The sequence below is a fragment of the Equus asinus genome, unplaced genomic scaffold (genome assembly GCF_041296235.1).
Source record: "Equus asinus isolate D_3611 breed Donkey unplaced genomic scaffold, EquAss-T2T_v2 contig_1, whole genome shotgun sequence".
Lineage (NCBI taxonomy): Eukaryota > Metazoa > Chordata > Mammalia > Perissodactyla > Equidae > Equus > Equus asinus.
Window position 1 is genome coordinate 398008 of NW_027224738.1, and position 18523 is coordinate 416530.

The window sequence follows — 18523 nt, forward strand, 5'->3', positions numbered from 1 at the left end:
ATTCATGGTGGAGTTTAGGGGAGAATAGGGAAATTTTTTTGAAACACAAAACTATGTATTTCCACAAATATCATATACTGTGCAACACACCAAGTTTTGATCATTTATGTTAAAAAGGACCAGAATAACATTAATAAAATAAATTCTCAAAGGCTTCATTTTAGTCAATAGTTTATCTCTACTAGAAATAATCAGTTGTACTTGTTGGCTGTTTAAAAATACTCTTCGTAAGTAGCATAATTGGCTGATTTTGAGAATTTGGTGGAGGTAGTTCTAGTGGCGCTGCCCAAGAGTTTCTATGTAATTCTACTAAAGAAAAAGGTGAAGAAATGACAGTGGTGAGTGTTACATCCACCTAATCAAGAAGCTGGCCTTGACAGAAAGAAGTAAAAAATATGGTCAAAGAAAATCAATGGGCTTAAGTAATAAATTCTTCAAGGTTAATAGGAAAAGCAGAAGGATTCTTAGAGATTTATGATAATTAGAGAGAAGGAATATGAGTGGCTTATAACCAACACTGTTGGATGCTTATCGTGTGCATGGTTGGAACTACTCTTGTCTCCATTTTGTAGATAAGGAATTAGTTAGAAAGAGGCTAAGCGATTTGGTATATGATGGAGCTGAACTTCAGACCCAGGTTTGTCCAACTCCAGAGCCAGCAGACCTGGTCACTTACTCTGAGATGAAGGGTCATTCTCTACAGAGGGTAAAGGCCAAGCCCCATGGTTTTGGACGTGATATTCCAAATCTCTACCCTCCTCCCCCGTTACTCTCAGCCTCCTCCTACATGCAAAGTGGGAGCAGCAAAGTTTCCCTCACACCCCACTGGCTTTCATGCTTCTATGCCCTTAAGACAAGGGTTTTCTGAGCCCAACATTTTCCTGTCAAAATGCTGTTCTTTCTCATTATGAGTCTAAATTTTGGAATAAGTTTTTTAATTCAAAAAATTATATATACATATATATAATATGTCATCATATATGCATATGTTTATTATACATAATAAAAATCAAGCTGAAGGTTCTTTGAGATGCCTTTCTGGCTAACACTGTGTTTTGTAAGGAAGAAAAATGGTGGTGGTGATGGTGGTCGTGGTGGAAAGGATATAATTTTCTTTGAAATTTTAAATTCAAACATCTTGGCACTTTGTTAAACAGAAAATGATTCCTTGAGGCAGGAGTCCTGTCTAATTAATCTTTGTCTTTATGGCCTAGCATAGTGCCTGGCACATATTAGGCACTTAAATATGTGTTGAATTAGATTTTCCCTTATCTTACATAATTTTTCCTTTGGTCCTACCTAGGTTTGTAGTTTGTACCTCTACTATAATATTCATCATACATGTTGCATTAGGAATAACTTTGGTTACTAGTAAAAAGAAAACTTGACTAATAGTGGTTTAAACCATTACCTCAAAGCTTGGCAGCCCAAGACTGATGCAGCAACTCAAGGATGTCATCAGGGAACCCACTCCACTTCTGTACTCTCTTTGGTATAAGGCTTTTTATTCTCTTGGTGGAAAGAGGGCTGCTGTCCCCCAGGTAGTGTATCTACATCCAAGGAAGGAGAAAGGGAAATGTTAGAGGTGAAAAGTAAACAGTATGATTCTCAAAAGTCCTTCCCTTATTATTTGGGAATGAAAGCCCTTCCCAGGGACTCCCACTTATGTCTCATTACATAGAGCTGGGACACATGGCTACCTCTAGCTGCAAACATGGCTAAGAATTGGATTATGTGGCTTTTCAGCCTCTATAGCCTGGGCAGCCAGGGGAGAAAAGGTTGAAGTGGGTGTTTACGAAGCCAACCTTGTAGGTCTGCCCTACAAGTTTTTAGTTACTTGGTATAAGTTTATGTTTCCTGGCATACCATAAGCCTATGGAAAACAAAGAATGTGTTTTGGCAATCTTTGAGTTACCCATAATAACCAGCAGGAGACTACCATAGCACTTATAGTGTCTAAGACATTGTGGCTACTCAATCAATGTTGTATTTTTTTACTTTAATTCAGAAATAAGAGCCGGGCAGGAATTAGTGACTCTGGTTTCTCTGAAAATGATGGAGTCCATAGATTTCTCTTTGGTGACTCATTTCCTCTATCAACATTGGAAAATTACCTGGAGCTTTCCTGCTTCATCAAGTTGGCCCATTACAGAGGACAATTTAACAGTAATATTGCCTGGAATGTGTAAAGTATAACTCAAAAAACAGGATGGGAGAGAAATCATGAACATATGATGGTCAACAAGGGCTTTTTTAAGAGAGATAAAAAGGTAGATAAGCAATAGGATAATATATTGTAATCAAAGAAAAGATTAGCAATTGAAAGTTAAGAATAATCTAAAATATCTTAGCCATTCAGAGTTCTAAGGGGAAAAATAAGTACAATTCATTCCTTTAAATGGCTCAAATTGCTGTCTGATTCATTTTTTTAAATCCCAAATTGCTATTCTATATCTATATTGTTTCTCCTTCAGAACAGATCTTGTTCCTTTTCCCTCTATCATCTTACTCTTAATTATCAATCATGGAGAATGAAGATAAGACAATTGAACATGAAGATTTGGCACCATCCACAGAGATGAATAACATAGCCTCTACGGATCAAGAAACCCAGGTAAATCTGTGATCAAGTGTAGACCATCTCAACCATTTCCTTAAGGAAGGGACTTCCAAATCTATGATAGCAATGTGTCCTCTTCGTTCTCTGTCACTCAGTTAACAATTCTCCCATTCTTAATCCCCAAGCTTGTACAGTAGGTGTGACTACCAATTTTCCCAGTCATTTTAGCAGCTAGCCCTACATAAAACTGCAGAAATAGCCTGTGAAATGCTTTGTGTTTGCAGCCTAAACCCTAGAATGCTTCTGGTTTCTTCCCTCTCTGTTTTTATTGCTTAAATTTAAGTAGATGAATGAATGTGAATTGTTTTTCATCACAGATAGTTATTTTTTTTTCTGAACCACTTTGATATATTTACCAACTATTGCTTTGAATCATATCTTAAATAGGCTAATTTTTAAACAGTATTGCAAATGTAATGACATTGTATGTGACTCAGGCATTTATAATGCTACAACAGTGACTCAGTGGTAAACACCCCTAAGAGAGTTCTTGTTCCAAGCAGTAGCTGATTAGCTAGAAATGAAGCTGTATATTTCCCCTATGAACTGTTACCCTTAATTCTAAAAATGGAAATTTTATTCGTGATGTGGTGGCTCAGTGAGTATAAAAATGGACAGCAAATATACAGTTTTAAGTATTTTTTTAATTGCTTTAAACACAGGAGGAGACAGTTATGAACCTCAAAGGTTCAGAGGGAAATGAACCAACAGAAGGAAGTAGCCTATTGAGTAGCAGTGAAAAAAGGCTGCAGGAAACACCAACTGAATCAACTCATTTGCAAAGACTGAGACAAACATTTGCTTGCCCTCCACGTGGTTTACTGGATAGAGTGATAACAAATGGTATGTAAATGGTACGGGTGAATTCAGAAAGATGGTAAAAGATGAAGTTGTCATATAATGAAAGATTTCAAATAATATGGTTTAAAGGACAAAAAGAAGTTTATTTCTCTCACACATAAAAACTACTAGGTGGGGTCAGCCAGGTGGTGTACTGGTTAAGTTCACATGCTCCCTTTCAGCAGCCCAGGGTTTCACCATTCGGATCGTGGGTGTAGACATAGCACCCCTCATCCAGCCATGCTGAGGCAGCGTCCCACATAGCAGAACTAGAAAGATCTTCAACTAGGATATACAACTACGTACTGGGGCTTTGAGGAGGAAAAAAACAAGAAAAAAGAGGAAGATTGGCAACAGATGGTAGCTCAGGGCCAATCTTTCTCACCAAAAAAAGGATACCTTAAAACCATATTTAAAAAAAAAAGAGGGGTCGGCCCCATGGCCGAGAGGTTAAGTTGGCAAGCCCCACTTTGGTGGCCCAGGGTTTCACCAGTTCAGATCCTGGGCGCAGACATGGCACCACTCATCAAGCCACACTGAGCGGCGTCCCACATGCCACAATTAGAAGGACCTACAACTAAAAATACACAACTATGTACCAGGAGGCTTTGGGGAGAAAAAGGAAAAATAAAATCTTAAAGAAAAAAAGGGGAGAGTAGAAACGGGTGGGCTTCCCTTCTTAAAAGAAAAAAAAAAATTACTGGGTGAACAATTCACAATGGTATGTGTCTTTACTCCACACAGTCACTAGGGGCCCAGGCTGAAAAGCTCCACCATCTTCAACATGGAGGGCTTCCAAGAGCACTGTGGTCACCACCATTCCAGCTGTCAGAAAGAGGAAAAGAGCAGAGATCAAGGACCTTTTCCTCTTCTGCGTCAGAGTAATCTCACAGGATTATGTTAGACCTCCAATGAGAAAAGTGATTGAGAAATCAGTTGTAAACAGAAAAGCATTACATAAATGTTGGTTGTTATTACTGTTAAGTAATGCAACTAAGGTTTAAGCCAACACAGCTACACTTCCAAATGTCACATCATTTTATAAGGAAGAATCCTCGTTTGCAATTCAATTTATTCCCATAGAGCTGCTATTACTTAAAACATTTGGTAGGAGTGACGTCAGCAATATGGCTGAGTGAACTAGTCCCTTCCTCGCTCTCCCTTTTGAGTTATAACTAAATGGACACTTACTGACCAACAGAGGAAACCCACACAGCACAACAGGATGCCTGAGAGACACACGCAGCTATAAATCTGAGGGTGGGTGGACTGGCCCCCCAGGAAGTGATGGAGACAGGTGAGCACACCCTGTTCTCCCCACTAACCCTGTGCATGCAACACGAACACTCCAACCTGGTGCAAGCACCTGGAAAGTGGGAACACGCAGCAGGGCAACCATAAGAGGAGGCGGCGGTAACCCTTAGCCTGCACTCGTGGTTGATCTCCCAGTGGAGAGAGGGAGCCCACCACACCCCTGTGCGGTAAAGGAGCAGCCATAGCCCAGGTCCCAGCAGGGAAGCCCTGACCACCAAGCTCAGCAGCCCCACGGACTGCAGATCGTAAACAGGGACCTCAGCAGATTTACAAGCTGGGGCAAATACTTCGCAGGTGTGCATGAATGCTCACAGTGCAGCTGTGCTCCCAAAGAGGTAACCAGTCCAGGCAACTGTGGGAATAGGTGTGGCAGCTTTGAACCCACATGCACTTACTTTCCTGGCGGGGAGGGGGAGCCCACCATGCCCCAGGGCTGTCAAGGAGCAGCCATAGCTCAGGTCTCTGCCTGGAAGCCCTGCCCACCAAGCTCAGTAGCACCACGGACTGTGGATCATAAGGGACCTCAGCAGATTTTTGTGCTGGGACAAACACTTCCAGGCACACATGAGTGCTCCCAAAGAGGGAACATGTCCCAGGCAGCTGTGGGAATAGGTGAGGTAGCTTTGAGCCCACTGGTGATCACTTTCCGGTGGAGAGGGGGAGCTCAGAGTGCCCCTGAGGCACCAAAGAGTGGCCCTAGCCTAGTGAGGAAGCCCCGCCTGACAAGGACAGTCCACACAAGTGCCTGAATGCATCCCAGGCTGGGGCAAGCACCCATAATACCCCCACAGCTTCCAGCAGATGGGGTACGGCCAGAAACACTACACCTGCTCCCTGCTAGCGGTAACAGGGGGAATCTGCATCCTAAGAATACCACAAATGCCACAACAAAAAATTAGTTCATCAAACACCATGAGAAACTGCAGCAACAATTCAGACCAGGAGGAAAATGACAATTCTCCAGAAACCAACATGGAAGATACAGAAATATACAAGCTAAATGACCGAGAATTCAAAATAGCCATCATAAGGAAACTCAACGATTTACAAGAAAACACAGAAAGACAGTTCAAGGAGCCCAGCAACAAAATGGATCTCTTCACCAAAGAGATTAAAACTATAAAAAAAATCAAGCAGAAATTCTGGATATGAAAAACACAAATAATAATCTAGAATCATTAAGAAATAGAATTGATCTTATGGAGGAAAGAATTAGTCTTCTTGAGGATAAAAATGTAAAAATTCTACAGGTGGAGGAGGAGACAGAACTAAGATTTTTTCAAAATGAAGGAATTCTTCAAGAAATATCTGACTCAATTAGGAAAAGCAACATAAGGATTATAGGTATCCCAGAGGGAGAAGGGAGGGAGAAAGAAGCAGAGAGCTTATTCAAAGAAATAATTGCTGAGAACTTCCCAAACATGGGGATGGTTTCAGATTTACAGATAAACGAAGTTAATCGTATGCGCAACTTTATCAATGTGAAAAGACCCTCTCCAAGGCATATAATAGTAAAAACGGCAAAAGTTTGGGATAAACAAAGAATATTAGGAGCAGCAAGGTACAAGAAGATAACCTACAGAGGAAGCCCCATCAGGCTTTCAGCAGATTTCTCAGCAGAAACCTCACAGGCTAGGAGAGAATGGAATAATATATTCAAAATACTGAAAGACAAAAACTTTCAGCCAAGAATACTCTATCCAGCAAAACTTTCCCTCAGATACAATAGAGAAGTGAAAGCTTTCCTGGATGAACAAAAGCTGAGGGAGTTCACTGCCACCAGACCTCCCCTACAAGAAATAATTAAAGATGCCCTCACACTGGCAACAAAAAGGTGAAGGTCTACAAAGCTCTGAGCAAGAAGGTAAATAGACAGACATGATCAGAAACCTGCAGCTCTCTACCAGAATAGGAAGGTAAAGACTCAATTACAACTTAAAAGAGAAAGGGAAAGAAAGCATCAGAAGCAATGATAAACACTTCAACTTAGCCACAAACTCAGGAAATTAAAAACAGAGCATTGTGTAACAGCAATTACCCAGAAGGGGAGAGGAAATGGAAGGAACTTGCTTAGGTTAATGGCGATAAGAGGCTATGAGAAAATGGACTGTCTCATCTCCAATATCTTTGATACAATCCTCACGGTAACCACTAAACAAAAAAATCAGAGCAAAACCACAATTCACAAAGAGAGAGAACTGAGAAATCCCTCTTGGAAAACCAACAAAATGAAATGGCAGTCAGAAATGCAAAGGAAGAGAAACAGTGGAAACATAGAACAACTAGAAAACGAGATAAAATGGCAGCATTAAGCCCTCATATAACAATAATCTCTCTAAATGTAAATAGACTGAACTCTCCAATCAAAAGACATAGAGTAGCTGGATGGATTAAAAAACAAGACCCAACAATATGCTGCCTCCAGGAAACGCACCTCAGCTACAAAGACAAACATAGGCTTAGAGTGAAGGGATGGAAGACAATACTTCAAGCTAATGGCCAACAAAAGAAAGCAGGGGTTGCCATACTTTTTATCAGACAAGGCAGAGTTCAAGTTAAAAAAGACAATGAGAGACAAGGAGGGGCAGTATTTAACGATAAAAGGGAAATTCCATCGAGAGGACATAACACTTATTAATATATATGCACCTAGCACAGGGTCACCAAAGTACATAAAGCGATTATTAACAGACCTACAGGGAGAAATTAAGAGCAACACAATCACAGTAGGGGACCGCAGCACCACACTTACTTCAAGGGACAGATCATCCAGACAGAAATTCAACAAGGAAATTGCAGATTTAAATGAAACACTTGACCAGATGGAGTTAATGGACATATATAGAGCATTCCATCCAAAAACAGCAGAATATACGTTCTTCTCAAGTGCCCATGGAACATTCTCAAAGATAGACCATATGTTGGATAACAAGGCCAGCCTCAATAAATTCAAGAAGATTGAAATCATCCCAACCATCTTTTCTGACCACAATGCTAGGAAGCTAGAAATCAACCACAAGAACAAAACTGGGAAAGTCGGAAATATGTGGACATGCTATTGAACAACCATTGGATCATTGAAGAAATCAAAGAGGAAATTAAAAATTAACTGGAGACAAATGAAAATGAAAATACAACATACCAATTCTTATGGGATGCAGCAAAAGCAGTCATGAGAGGGAAATTCATAGCAACACAGGCCCACTTCAACAAGCAAGAAAAATCTCAAATAAGTAATCTTAACATACAGCTAACAGAGCTAGAAAAAGAAGAACAGATAAAGCCCAAAGTCGGCAGAAGGAGGGAAATAATAAACATCAAAGCAGAAATAAATGAAATATAGACTAAAAAAGCAGTAAAAAGGATTGATGAATCTAACAGCTGGTTCTTTGAGCAGATAAACAAAATTGACAGAACCTTAGCCAGACTCAACAAGAAAAAAAGAGAGAAGGCTCAAATAAATAAAATTAGAAATGAAAGAGAAATTACAACAGATACGGAAGAAATACAAAGGATTATAAGAGACTATTGTGAAAAACTGTATGCCCACAAATTTGATAACCTAGAAGAAATGGATGGATTCCTATACTCATATAACCTCCCAAAACTGAATCAATAAGAAACAGAATCTGAACAGACCAATCACAAGTACAGAGCTTGAAAGAGTAATCATAAACTTCCCAAAAAACAAAAGTCCAAGACCAGATGGCTTCTCTGGAGAATTGTACCAAACATTCAAAGAAGATTTAGTACCTATTCTCCTCAAACTATTCTGAAAAATTGAAGAAGAGGGAACATTTCCTAACACATTCTGTGAGGCCAACATTACCCTGATACCAAAACCAGACAAAGACAACACGAAGAAGGAAAACTACATGCCAATATCACTGATGAACTTAGATGCAAAAATCCTCAACAAAATATTGGCAAACTGAATACAGCAATACATTAAAAGAATCATACACCATGATCAAGTGGGATTCATTCCAGGGATGCAGGGATGCTTCAACATCCATGAATCAATCAGTGTGATACACCACATTAACAAAATGAGGAATAAAAATCACATGATCATCTCAATAGATGCAGAGAAAGCATTTCACAAGAGCCAACATCCATTTATGATAAAAACTCTCAATAAAATGGGTATTAAAGGAAATTACCTCAACATAATAAAGGCCATATATGACAAACCCACAGCCAACATCATACTCAATGGGGAAAAACTGAAAGACATTCCTCTGAGAACAGGAACGAGACAATGGTGCCCACTCTCACCACTCTTATTCCACATATTACTGGAGGTTTTGGCCAGAGCAGTTAGGCAAGAAAAAGAAAAGGAATCCAAATTGGAAAGGAAGAAGTGAAACTTTCACTATTTGTAGATGATGTGATTCTATATATAGAAAACCCTAAAGAATCCACCAGAAAACTCCTAGAAATAATCAACAACTACAGCAAAGTTGCAGGGTACAAAATCAATTTTAAAAAATCAGTTGCATTCCTATACGCTAACAATGAACTAGCAGGAAAAGAAATCAAGAATACAATCCCATTTACAGCTGCAAGAAAAAGAATAAAATACCTAGAAATAAACTTAACCAAGTAGGTGAAAGATGTGTACACTGAAAACTATAAGTCATTACTGAAAGAAATTGAGGAAGATGTAAAGAAATGGAAAGATTTTCCATGCACATGGGTTGGAAGAAGAAACATAGTCAAAATGTCCATACTACCTAAAGCAATCTACAGATTCAGTGCAATCCCAATCAGAATCCCAATGACATTCTTCACAAAAATAGAACAAAGAATTCAAAAATTTATATGAAACAACAAAAGACCCCAAATAGCCAAAGCAATCCTGAGAAAAAAGAACAAAGCTGGAGGTATCACAACCCTGACTTTAAAACATACTACAAAGCTACAGTAATCAAAACAGCGTGGTAGTGGCACCAAAACAAACAGATCAATGGATCAAAATTGAAAGCCCAGAAATAAAACCACACATCTATGGACAGTTAATCTTTGACAAAGGAGCAAAGAATGGAGAAAGGAAAGTCTCTTCAATAAATGGCGTTGGGAAAACTGGACAGCTACATGCAAGAGAATGAAAGTAGACCATTATCTTTCACCACACACAAAAATTAACTCCAAATGGATTAAAGATTTGAATGTAAGAACTGAAACCGTAAAACCCCTACAAGAGAAAACAGGCAGTACACTCTTTGACTTTGGTCTTAGCCACATCTTTTTGAATACCGTGTCTACTCGGGTAAGGGGAACAAAAGAAAAAGGTAACAAATGGGACTACATCAGACTAAAAAGCTTCTACAAAGCAAAGGAAACCATCAACAAAATGAAAAGACAACCCACCAACTAGGAGAAAATATTTGCAAATCATTTATCAAACAAGGGGTTGATATCCAAAGTACATAAAGAACTCACACACCTCAACAAAAAAAAAAAACAACCCGATCAAAAAGTGGGCAGAGGATATGAACAGACATTTTCAAAGGTAGATATACAGATGGCCAACAGGCACGTGAAAAGACGCTCAACATCACTAATTGTTAGGGAAATACAAATCAAAACTACAATGAGATATCTCCTTACACCAGTCAGAATGGCTGTAATTGCCAAGACCAAAAACAACAAATGTTGGACAGGATGTAGAGAAAAGGGAACCCTCATCCACTGCTGGCGGGAATGCAAACTGGTGCAGCCACTATGCAAGACAGTATGGAGATTCCTCAAAAAACTAAAAATAGAACTACCATGTGACCCAGCTATGCCACTACTGGGTATCTACCCAAACAACTTGAAATCAACAATCCAAAGTAACATATGCACCCCTGTGTTCATTGCAGCGCTATGCACAATAGCCAAACATGGAAACAATCCAAGTGCCCAACGACCAATGACTGGATAAAGAAGATGTGGTACATATATACAATGGAATACTACTAAGCCATAAAAAGACAAAATCTTCCCATTTGCAACAACATGGATGGACCTGCAGGGTATTATTTGCTAAGCGAAATAAGCCAGACTAAGAAAGACAAACACCATATGATTTCACTTATATGCAGAACATAAACAAACACATGGACAAAGAAAATAGTTCAGTGGTTACCAGGGGAAGGGGGCTGGAGGGTGGGCACGAGATGAAGGGAAGCACTTATGTGGTGACAGACAAGAAATAATGTACAACTGAAATTTCACAATGATGCAAACTATTATGAATCTCAATTTAAAAAAAAAAAATATTTGGAAGATTTTTCCTTGAGAATTTATCTCAGCACAATTTTGGATATTGTTAGAGTTGGGGTATATTTGTCTTTTAGGAATGGATTTGGTCTTTGGAGGCAGCCAAACATTAAGCTGATATCAATTTGATTAATAAATGGATGTTCAGATTCAGTAATGCTGTTTTTTGTTCAAAAAAGAAGTGTGTGAATGTACCTGTGTGTGTATGTACGCTCTGAAGCTCACGAAATGAAAATGAAAGACATTTTACCATTCTCAACTGGAACAATGGTATGTTATACTTTAGACTCTGGATATGTTTTTACTGAAATTAGTTAATTTTCTAAACTAGCATGAGAAAAAAATCTCAAACTTTATTTAAAACACATGGAGAAAACCAGGTTCCAAAATGTACACTAGTTCATAAGGCAACAGATAATTTAATACCTTTTCTGTCCTTTTTATTATTTTTTTAAACTTTTACCCTTCAAATTATGGCACATTTCTAGTTAAAACATTTACAGGAAAACTGATACAGATTGACATAGGAAAGGTGTAAATGAACGATGTGGTCTGGAGACTCACTGTTTTGAGTTCTGTAATCGTTGTCCATCAGCTGCCTGAGAAGTGGACTCACGTGTGTGAGCACCTCTTCCCTTGTTTTCTGTACTTCTGTTCCTGAGGCTCACAAGAGGGCTTTCTCCTATACTCCTTCCTGTGCCCATTCAGAATACATAAGTATTTGTCTTAAGAAGTCAATCTTACATGTGAAAAAATGATTTTCCAAAATCATAAATGAGAAGTAAATTATTAACTAAATTAAAGATGATTTAGAGAAACCTTATACACATATATTTACTGTGTATTTAGAACTGAATTTTGAGTATGGGAGAGGAAAGGAAAATTAGAGATTTTTTTTAAAAGTGGTCTTGAAGTAGAAAACTACCTTGCTGAATTTAGTATAAAATCAGGTTCATGCTGTGATACAGTAAAATTTAGTAGCTGGTAATTCCTACTTTCCCATTATACCTTCAATACTGTATAGAAATTTCAGCCCCTATAGCCAACTGGAAAATACTGAAGGCCTTAAGTTATTTATTTCATTGTAACATCATCATAAGCCTAGAAAATCAGGAAGAATTCTGTGAGGATGTAAAAACTGGGGCATTAGATTCAGTCTCTAGCAGTATGGTAGACAAGATTCAGTGAACAATTCTCTCACTTATGCCAAGATGAAAACAGTATTTTAAGTCTTTTTAAATGTACCTTTTTTCTGTGAAGAAAACAGGAAGTCATTGGACACCAAAACCAAACTGAGCAGAGGAGATAAATATGCACTCAAGCTGGCCTTCACCCTGGAGGCTTCTGCAAAACACCTGTGAGCTTGAGAGTCATTCTGAGGCCCTGAGAGCATAGGGGGCTGCGCTGGAGCTGGTCCAGGTGGGCAGAAGTCTCAGGAGCATTCATCCTCCCTCACCCACACAAAGCTGGAGCCCAGCGTGGCAGCTGCAGATGGGGCCTGCACCCACACCTATCTCAACTATGGTGCTGGCTGGGGGAGAGGAGCGTCCCACTAAAAATGTGTAACTCCATGCTGATCTGTGCTCCAAATTCACATAAAAAACACAAGCTGAAAATATATCTAAAAGTGATCCCAGATTGGAAGCTTCTAAGCACATGGTAGAAGCAAATGCAGATCCGATCCAGGAAAACTCACATTCAACCTAAGGCTCCAACAATCCCCAAAGGTAAAGTTCCAAGGAAGAGGTCACTGTCACAACAAATTTTAAAAGATCACAACATGCACAAGGAAACAGAGATTTCAAAAATTTGCATTATCAGAAAATAGAAAATATTTTTGGTATCTGTAAAGAAATTAAAGAGGAGATAGCAAATATAAGTACAAAACAAGGAACTATTTTTAAAAAATAAACAAACATTTTGCTAACGACCAAGTCGAATTTCTAGAAATGAAAGATATAGTACAGTAATTGAAATGTAAAACTCAGTGGATAGATGAAGCAGTGGGTTAAGTGACAAGAGAATTGGTGAACTAGTAAGAGATCTGAAGAGATTATCTAGAATGCAGTTCACACAAAGATGGAAAATGTGAAAATGAGGGATAGCAACATGGAGAAGAGTATGACTGTCTGATCTTAGTTCCAGAAAAAGAGAATAGAGAATGGAGAAGAGGAAATATTTGAAGAAATGAAGACTGAGAATTTTCCAGAATTAGTGAAAAACTTAAATCCCAAGCAAACCGAAAGGAAGTCATACCTAAATACATCAAACTGAAATTGCAGAAAACCAAAGAAAAGGAAAAAATCTTAAAAACAGCCAAAGAAAAAGAATTCCCTAAAAAAGCAGAAATTAGACGTAAAAGCAGCAATGAAAGCCAGAAAGCCAAAGAGTAATATTTTCAAGGACCTGAGAGAAAGTAACTCTCAACCTAGAATTGTATATGCAGAAAAACTCTGTCTTAAGAATGAAAATGAAGATAATTTCAGACAAAACTAAGACTTTACTACCAACAGAGCCTTATGAGAAACATAACATGCTTTGCTACAGAGAGTTTCTGTACCATCAATTAGCTCTTATGCGATGGTAAATAGGGAATTGTGTGAGTGCCAGATGGAATTTGCATTTTTGTACATAATTTTTCCTGTCACCTTAGTATTTTTCATCATCAAGCAATAGCAAGTGAATACAAAGTGAATTGAAAACAAAAATCAGATAGATGTTTTCTTACAATTAAAGATAAAGCCTTATCAACTTGAGGACCTTTTAAAAAGCTGAAATCTCTGTGAAAGTGCGTTCTTTTTGGGCAGTTAGTTGCTGGTTTAGGGGCTTCAAAGACTTTTTAAACTTCCCACAATGTTAAGCTATCTAATGAAACCACACGTGGATGAAGAAGCTGACAGTACAGGTGAAGAAGCTGCCAACACTTTTCCCTCAGTTAAAAACAAACAAACCTTTGTTTGATGAATAAGCTACAATCTGCATAAGATTTTGATGGAGCTGCTCTCTATTTAAAGCAAATGCCCTCAAGATTCTACATCTCGGGAAAAAGGAAGTGTGGTTCCAGGGTTTAAGTCTGCAAAGAAGAGACTGACTTTAGATGCGATGTCAGTAGAGATTTAACTGTGCTGATACTGTATTAGAATTGTTACTGTTTTTTAGTGCTTTGGTCACAAGTTTTGAGTTTTGAGTTTTGGGTCGTCTGCTCCAACTCTGTTTTTCCCATAAGTCTTTTTGTTTTCAGTGTCTGATTTTGTAGAACACAAGGTTTTTGAAACAGGGAAACATATTTTGCATTCTAACAGAAATGCCTCTACTAAAGCAAATACTTCAGGTAACCAGATGATTGTCCCAGAGGAAAGGTTTGAGGTGCCACAATGAATGATGGCCCCCCCAAAAAGGTAAGTATCTGAGTAATTCTAAACAAACGTCAACATAGAAGAGAAACAATGCTAATGTTTAATTCAAGGCAGAGCTAAAATAGGGGAGTGTGGTTGTTCAAGTATTCTCATGCTCCTGTGAAGAGGTTAAAGATAGTGATTGTTTCTCTTTTTATTAACTACTGATATATTTATAGTAAAATTAAAAAGAATAATAAGGGAATGGTAAAAAGAAAAAAAGTTCAAGGTAGTAGTTGTAGCAGTGTGGAAGGCGATGGGGGATGGGATTAAGAGGAACACAGAGGTGCCTTCAAGGCACTGGTAGTATCCTATTTCTTCAGATGGTTGGTAATTACCCAGTTGTTCATATCACTGGTGTTCTTCAAAACTTACACATGGTTGTAAATATTTGTATGTGTATTCAGTATTTATTTTTAAAAACTTTTAGATTATATCAAAACCGACATATGACAACTTATTGATAGAAGTTTTCCTGGTTTATTTCAGTTACCATCCTTGTTCTTCTGTGGGCTGTAGTGTGGTCAATTACTGGCAGTGAATGTCTTCCTGGAGGAAACCTATTTGGAATTATAATCCTGTTCTATTGTGCCATCTTTGGAGGGAAACTTTTGGGGCTCATTAAGTTACCTACGTTGCCTCCACTGCCTCCTCTTCTTGGTAAGTACCAAACACTTCCTGTGTCCTTCAGAGTAAATCATATTTTTAAAATAGTAGTTTGGGAAATAAAGGAATAAACTATTTCTGTATTTGCTGTGCTGGCCCTTAAAGCTGATTGTTAAATTGTGATGAGTTTTATGAGCCAGTTGGTAAACAGCAATTTGAAAATTAAATTATATATACTTACAATTAAATAACTTGCATTAAACACAAGAGCAATACTCAAAACCAATCACTTCTTAATTATTTTACTACATTTTCCTCTTATCTCTCCTCTTGAGATTATGGAAATACTATATCACGGTGTGTCACTGCCCATCTGTTCCCAGCTCCACGTTCAATGACGTCAGGTTGGTAGGTTAACATCAGCCCTGGTAGAAGTATCTGTAATACAGAAATCAGCAAATGCTGCAGCCCAGGGCTTAATATGTTGTCAGTCACTCACATCATTGACAAACGAGTGAAGTTCCAACATGTATTACAAAACTATTCTTCCAGAGGCCATGAGAACTGTGCAGATACGACACGTAAAAATTAGTCTTAAAACTAGGTATTATATCTTTAATGTTTCTTTTAAAAATTCCATATTACAAAATTTCAGTGTACTACTTTCAGTATACCACAAAAGACATTTTGTGTCCCTTTCTCACAGATTTATAAATCATTAAGTTTTATTTAAAAACCATGTACCTTTTACACATGCATATTTGCACACATCTCCTTTTTTTATTTCAAAAGATTGGCCCTCGGCTAACATCTGTTGCCAATCTTCTTTTTTTTTTTATTTCTTCTTCTCCTCAAGGCCCCCCAGTACATAGTTGTATATTCCAGTTGTCGGTTCTTCCAGTTCCTCTATGTGGGACACCACCTCAGCATGGCCTGATGAGCGGTGCTAGGTCAGTGCACAGGATGCGAACCAGTGAGACCCTGGGCTGCCAAAGCAGAGTGCATGAACTTAACCACTCAGCCACAGGGCCAGACCCCCCCCACACACACACATTTCCTAAGTAAAAATTTTTTTCTATTAGTGAGGACCTCAGGATTGGTTAACATAGACCAAAATTATTTTCTTGTGAATTTGTGGTGAGCAATTGAAACTAAATGTAAAAAGAAGTAGAATTATTTACATCTTACTCTACACTGTTTCTCAATATATTTTTCAATTTAGGTAAAATTCAAGTTATTTCACTTAATTCATATTGTTTATCATGGGTGCTTTTTGTTAAAGTTTTTAATTGAATTATTATGACAATGGGTTGTTTCTAGGCCAGCCCGGTGGTGTAGTGGTTGAGTTCCGTGCACTCTGCTTCAGTGGCCCAGGTTCGTGGGTTCCGGTCCTGGCTGTGGACTACACCCTTGTCAGCTATGCTGTGGTGGCGTCCCACATACAAAATAGGGGAAGCTTGGCACAGATGTTAGCTCAAGGCAAATCTTCCTCACCAAAAAACAAAAGGGGGGCTGTTTCTAAATATGCCTGTGTGCTATGATAAAGGGTTGGCAAACCATCTCTTCTTGTAAATAAGATCTTATTGGAACACACTCATGCTCATTCATTTACATATTGTCTGTGGCTGCTTTTATACTACAGTGGCAGGGCTGAGAACTTATAACAGACACCATGTGGCCCACAAAGCCTGCAGTGTTTCTTGTATGGCCCTTTACAGAAAATGTTTACTAACCCCTGCATCTAAGTCAGAGCTTCTCACACTTTATTATCCAGAGAATGACCTTGGATCTTGTTAAAATGCAGACTCTAATTCAGTAGGTCTGGGGTGAGGCCTGAGATTCTGCCTTTCTAATAAGCTCAAAGACCACACTTTCCACAGAAAAATCATAAGTTTTCAAACCTGGCTGCACGTAGGAATCATCTGGGAAATTTTTTAAAAAGCTGATGCCTGGGACCCACCCCAGAGATTCTGAACTAATTGAATGGAGTAGCCCTGGGTATCAGAATTTTTAAAAGCTCCCCAGGTGATTCTAATATGCAACCTAAGTTGAGGACTACTGTTCTAGACGCCATGAAAAGGCCCTTTACACCTCATCCTTCTCTTTTCCACTCCATGCCTGTTATTGCAACAAGCAAAATACACATGTTGCAAAATGATAAATCCTTGGGCTTTGTGATTACATGAAATCTCCTGAGGTCACTGAAATCATTCTTAAAAGTCACGTACGTAATGTGTCTTACCATCCCTTTCTATAGTGGTACGCTTGTGACAGAAGTTTACTGGCTCTTAGCGTATTAGGGCCAGTATCTAAAACTGAAACATTATCTGAATCCATAAAGAAGACTTGTTAAGACAGACATGTGTGGTGATCTCCTATTCCATATTTTTAAAAATTCATTGAAATAATTGCCAGAGATGGAGGATGAAGGAGCATTTTTTATTCCAAAAATGAATGTGAAAACAACTTTCCTAGGACACTGTTTCCTTTGCTGATGGTCTGGGTTGCTGGAAATTTTTTTCAATAATGATTTGCTTCAAAATAACTTGAGAGTAGATGAAATAAGATTGGCCATGTATTGATAATTTTTGCATGTTTTAAAAAATTTCCGTAATAGAAATTAAGGAGGAAAGAAGAATACTCCTTATCAAAGAAGGTATTCTTTTCTCCACACCCAAGGGAAAGGCCCCCCCCAGGGGCTCAGAGGCCAGAGGGGGCGCCTTCCTAATCACAGTCAGGTGGCCACATCAACGGAGGCCATCGGCAAACAGAACTGTCTCAGGGAAATTGTTTGTACATTCATCTCAGAAATGAAAAATGCTCCTTCATCCCCTCCAAAACTCCAAAAGAAACTCCTACATATTTGTGAGTTCTTATTAGACTATTATTCCTTTTGATTTCAGGTAGTTGTATGCTATAATCAATTTAGGGCTGGTTTAGATTCACATTTTAAGTTTCAGTAAAGAACTGTTGACAAATTAATGAAATGTAAGGTTAGTGCAGCATTTTTGGCTGGTAATTCATTAATATCTATAAAAATGATATACACTGTACCCTGGAGCCTAACATTTCCACTGCTAAGAATTATCCTATGGATATACTTGCACAAACCTACAAATATGTAAGCTCTATGTGGACAAGGCCCATGTTGGTGTAGCTCGCCTCTGCATTACCAGGGTAGAGTAAGGGTCTGGCATGCAGTTAATAAATACTGTGCTCATTTCAGCACTGTTTGTAATGAAAAGTCTGGAAAGTTCCTTCAAGTCCCTTACTTAGTCCAAAAATTATGGTACTTCCACACAACGAGAAACTATTCCAACTATTAAAAAAAACAAGGCAAATATATATGTGCATCATTGGGAATATGTCCACGATATATTGTTAAGTGGAAAAGAAACAGATTATACAATGGTATTTAAACATGCTCTCATTTGTGTCCAGTGCAAAAGAGCACACGTACACACACACAGAGAAGCATGCT

At 38.4% G+C, this 18523-nt stretch overlaps 1 protein-coding gene across 15 annotated transcripts in view; it reads left to right on the forward strand.

Annotated features, from left to right (window-relative positions):
* Positions 1-18523, forward strand: part of LOC106847257 (sodium/hydrogen exchanger 9B2) — a 55161-nt gene that overhangs the window by 10694 nt on the left and 25944 nt on the right. For 11 of the 15 annotated variants that reach the window (XR_011499973.1, XR_011499975.1, XR_011499974.1 and 8 more), the window contains 3 exons: positions 2475-2614; positions 3283-3463; positions 14926-15096. Coding sequence is in view for 11 of the 15 variants with exons in the window: in XM_070503355.1 (XP_070359456.1) it covers positions 2525-2614; positions 3283-3463; positions 14926-15096 (442 nt within the window). In the remaining 4 variants the exon portion in view is untranslated. Of the gene's footprint in view, positions 1-2474; positions 2615-3282; positions 3464-4732; positions 4758-14925; positions 15097-18523 lie in introns of those variants that run through there. The other 4 variants (XM_070503357.1, XM_070503356.1, XM_070503358.1 and 1 more) reach the window with 2 other exon arrangements.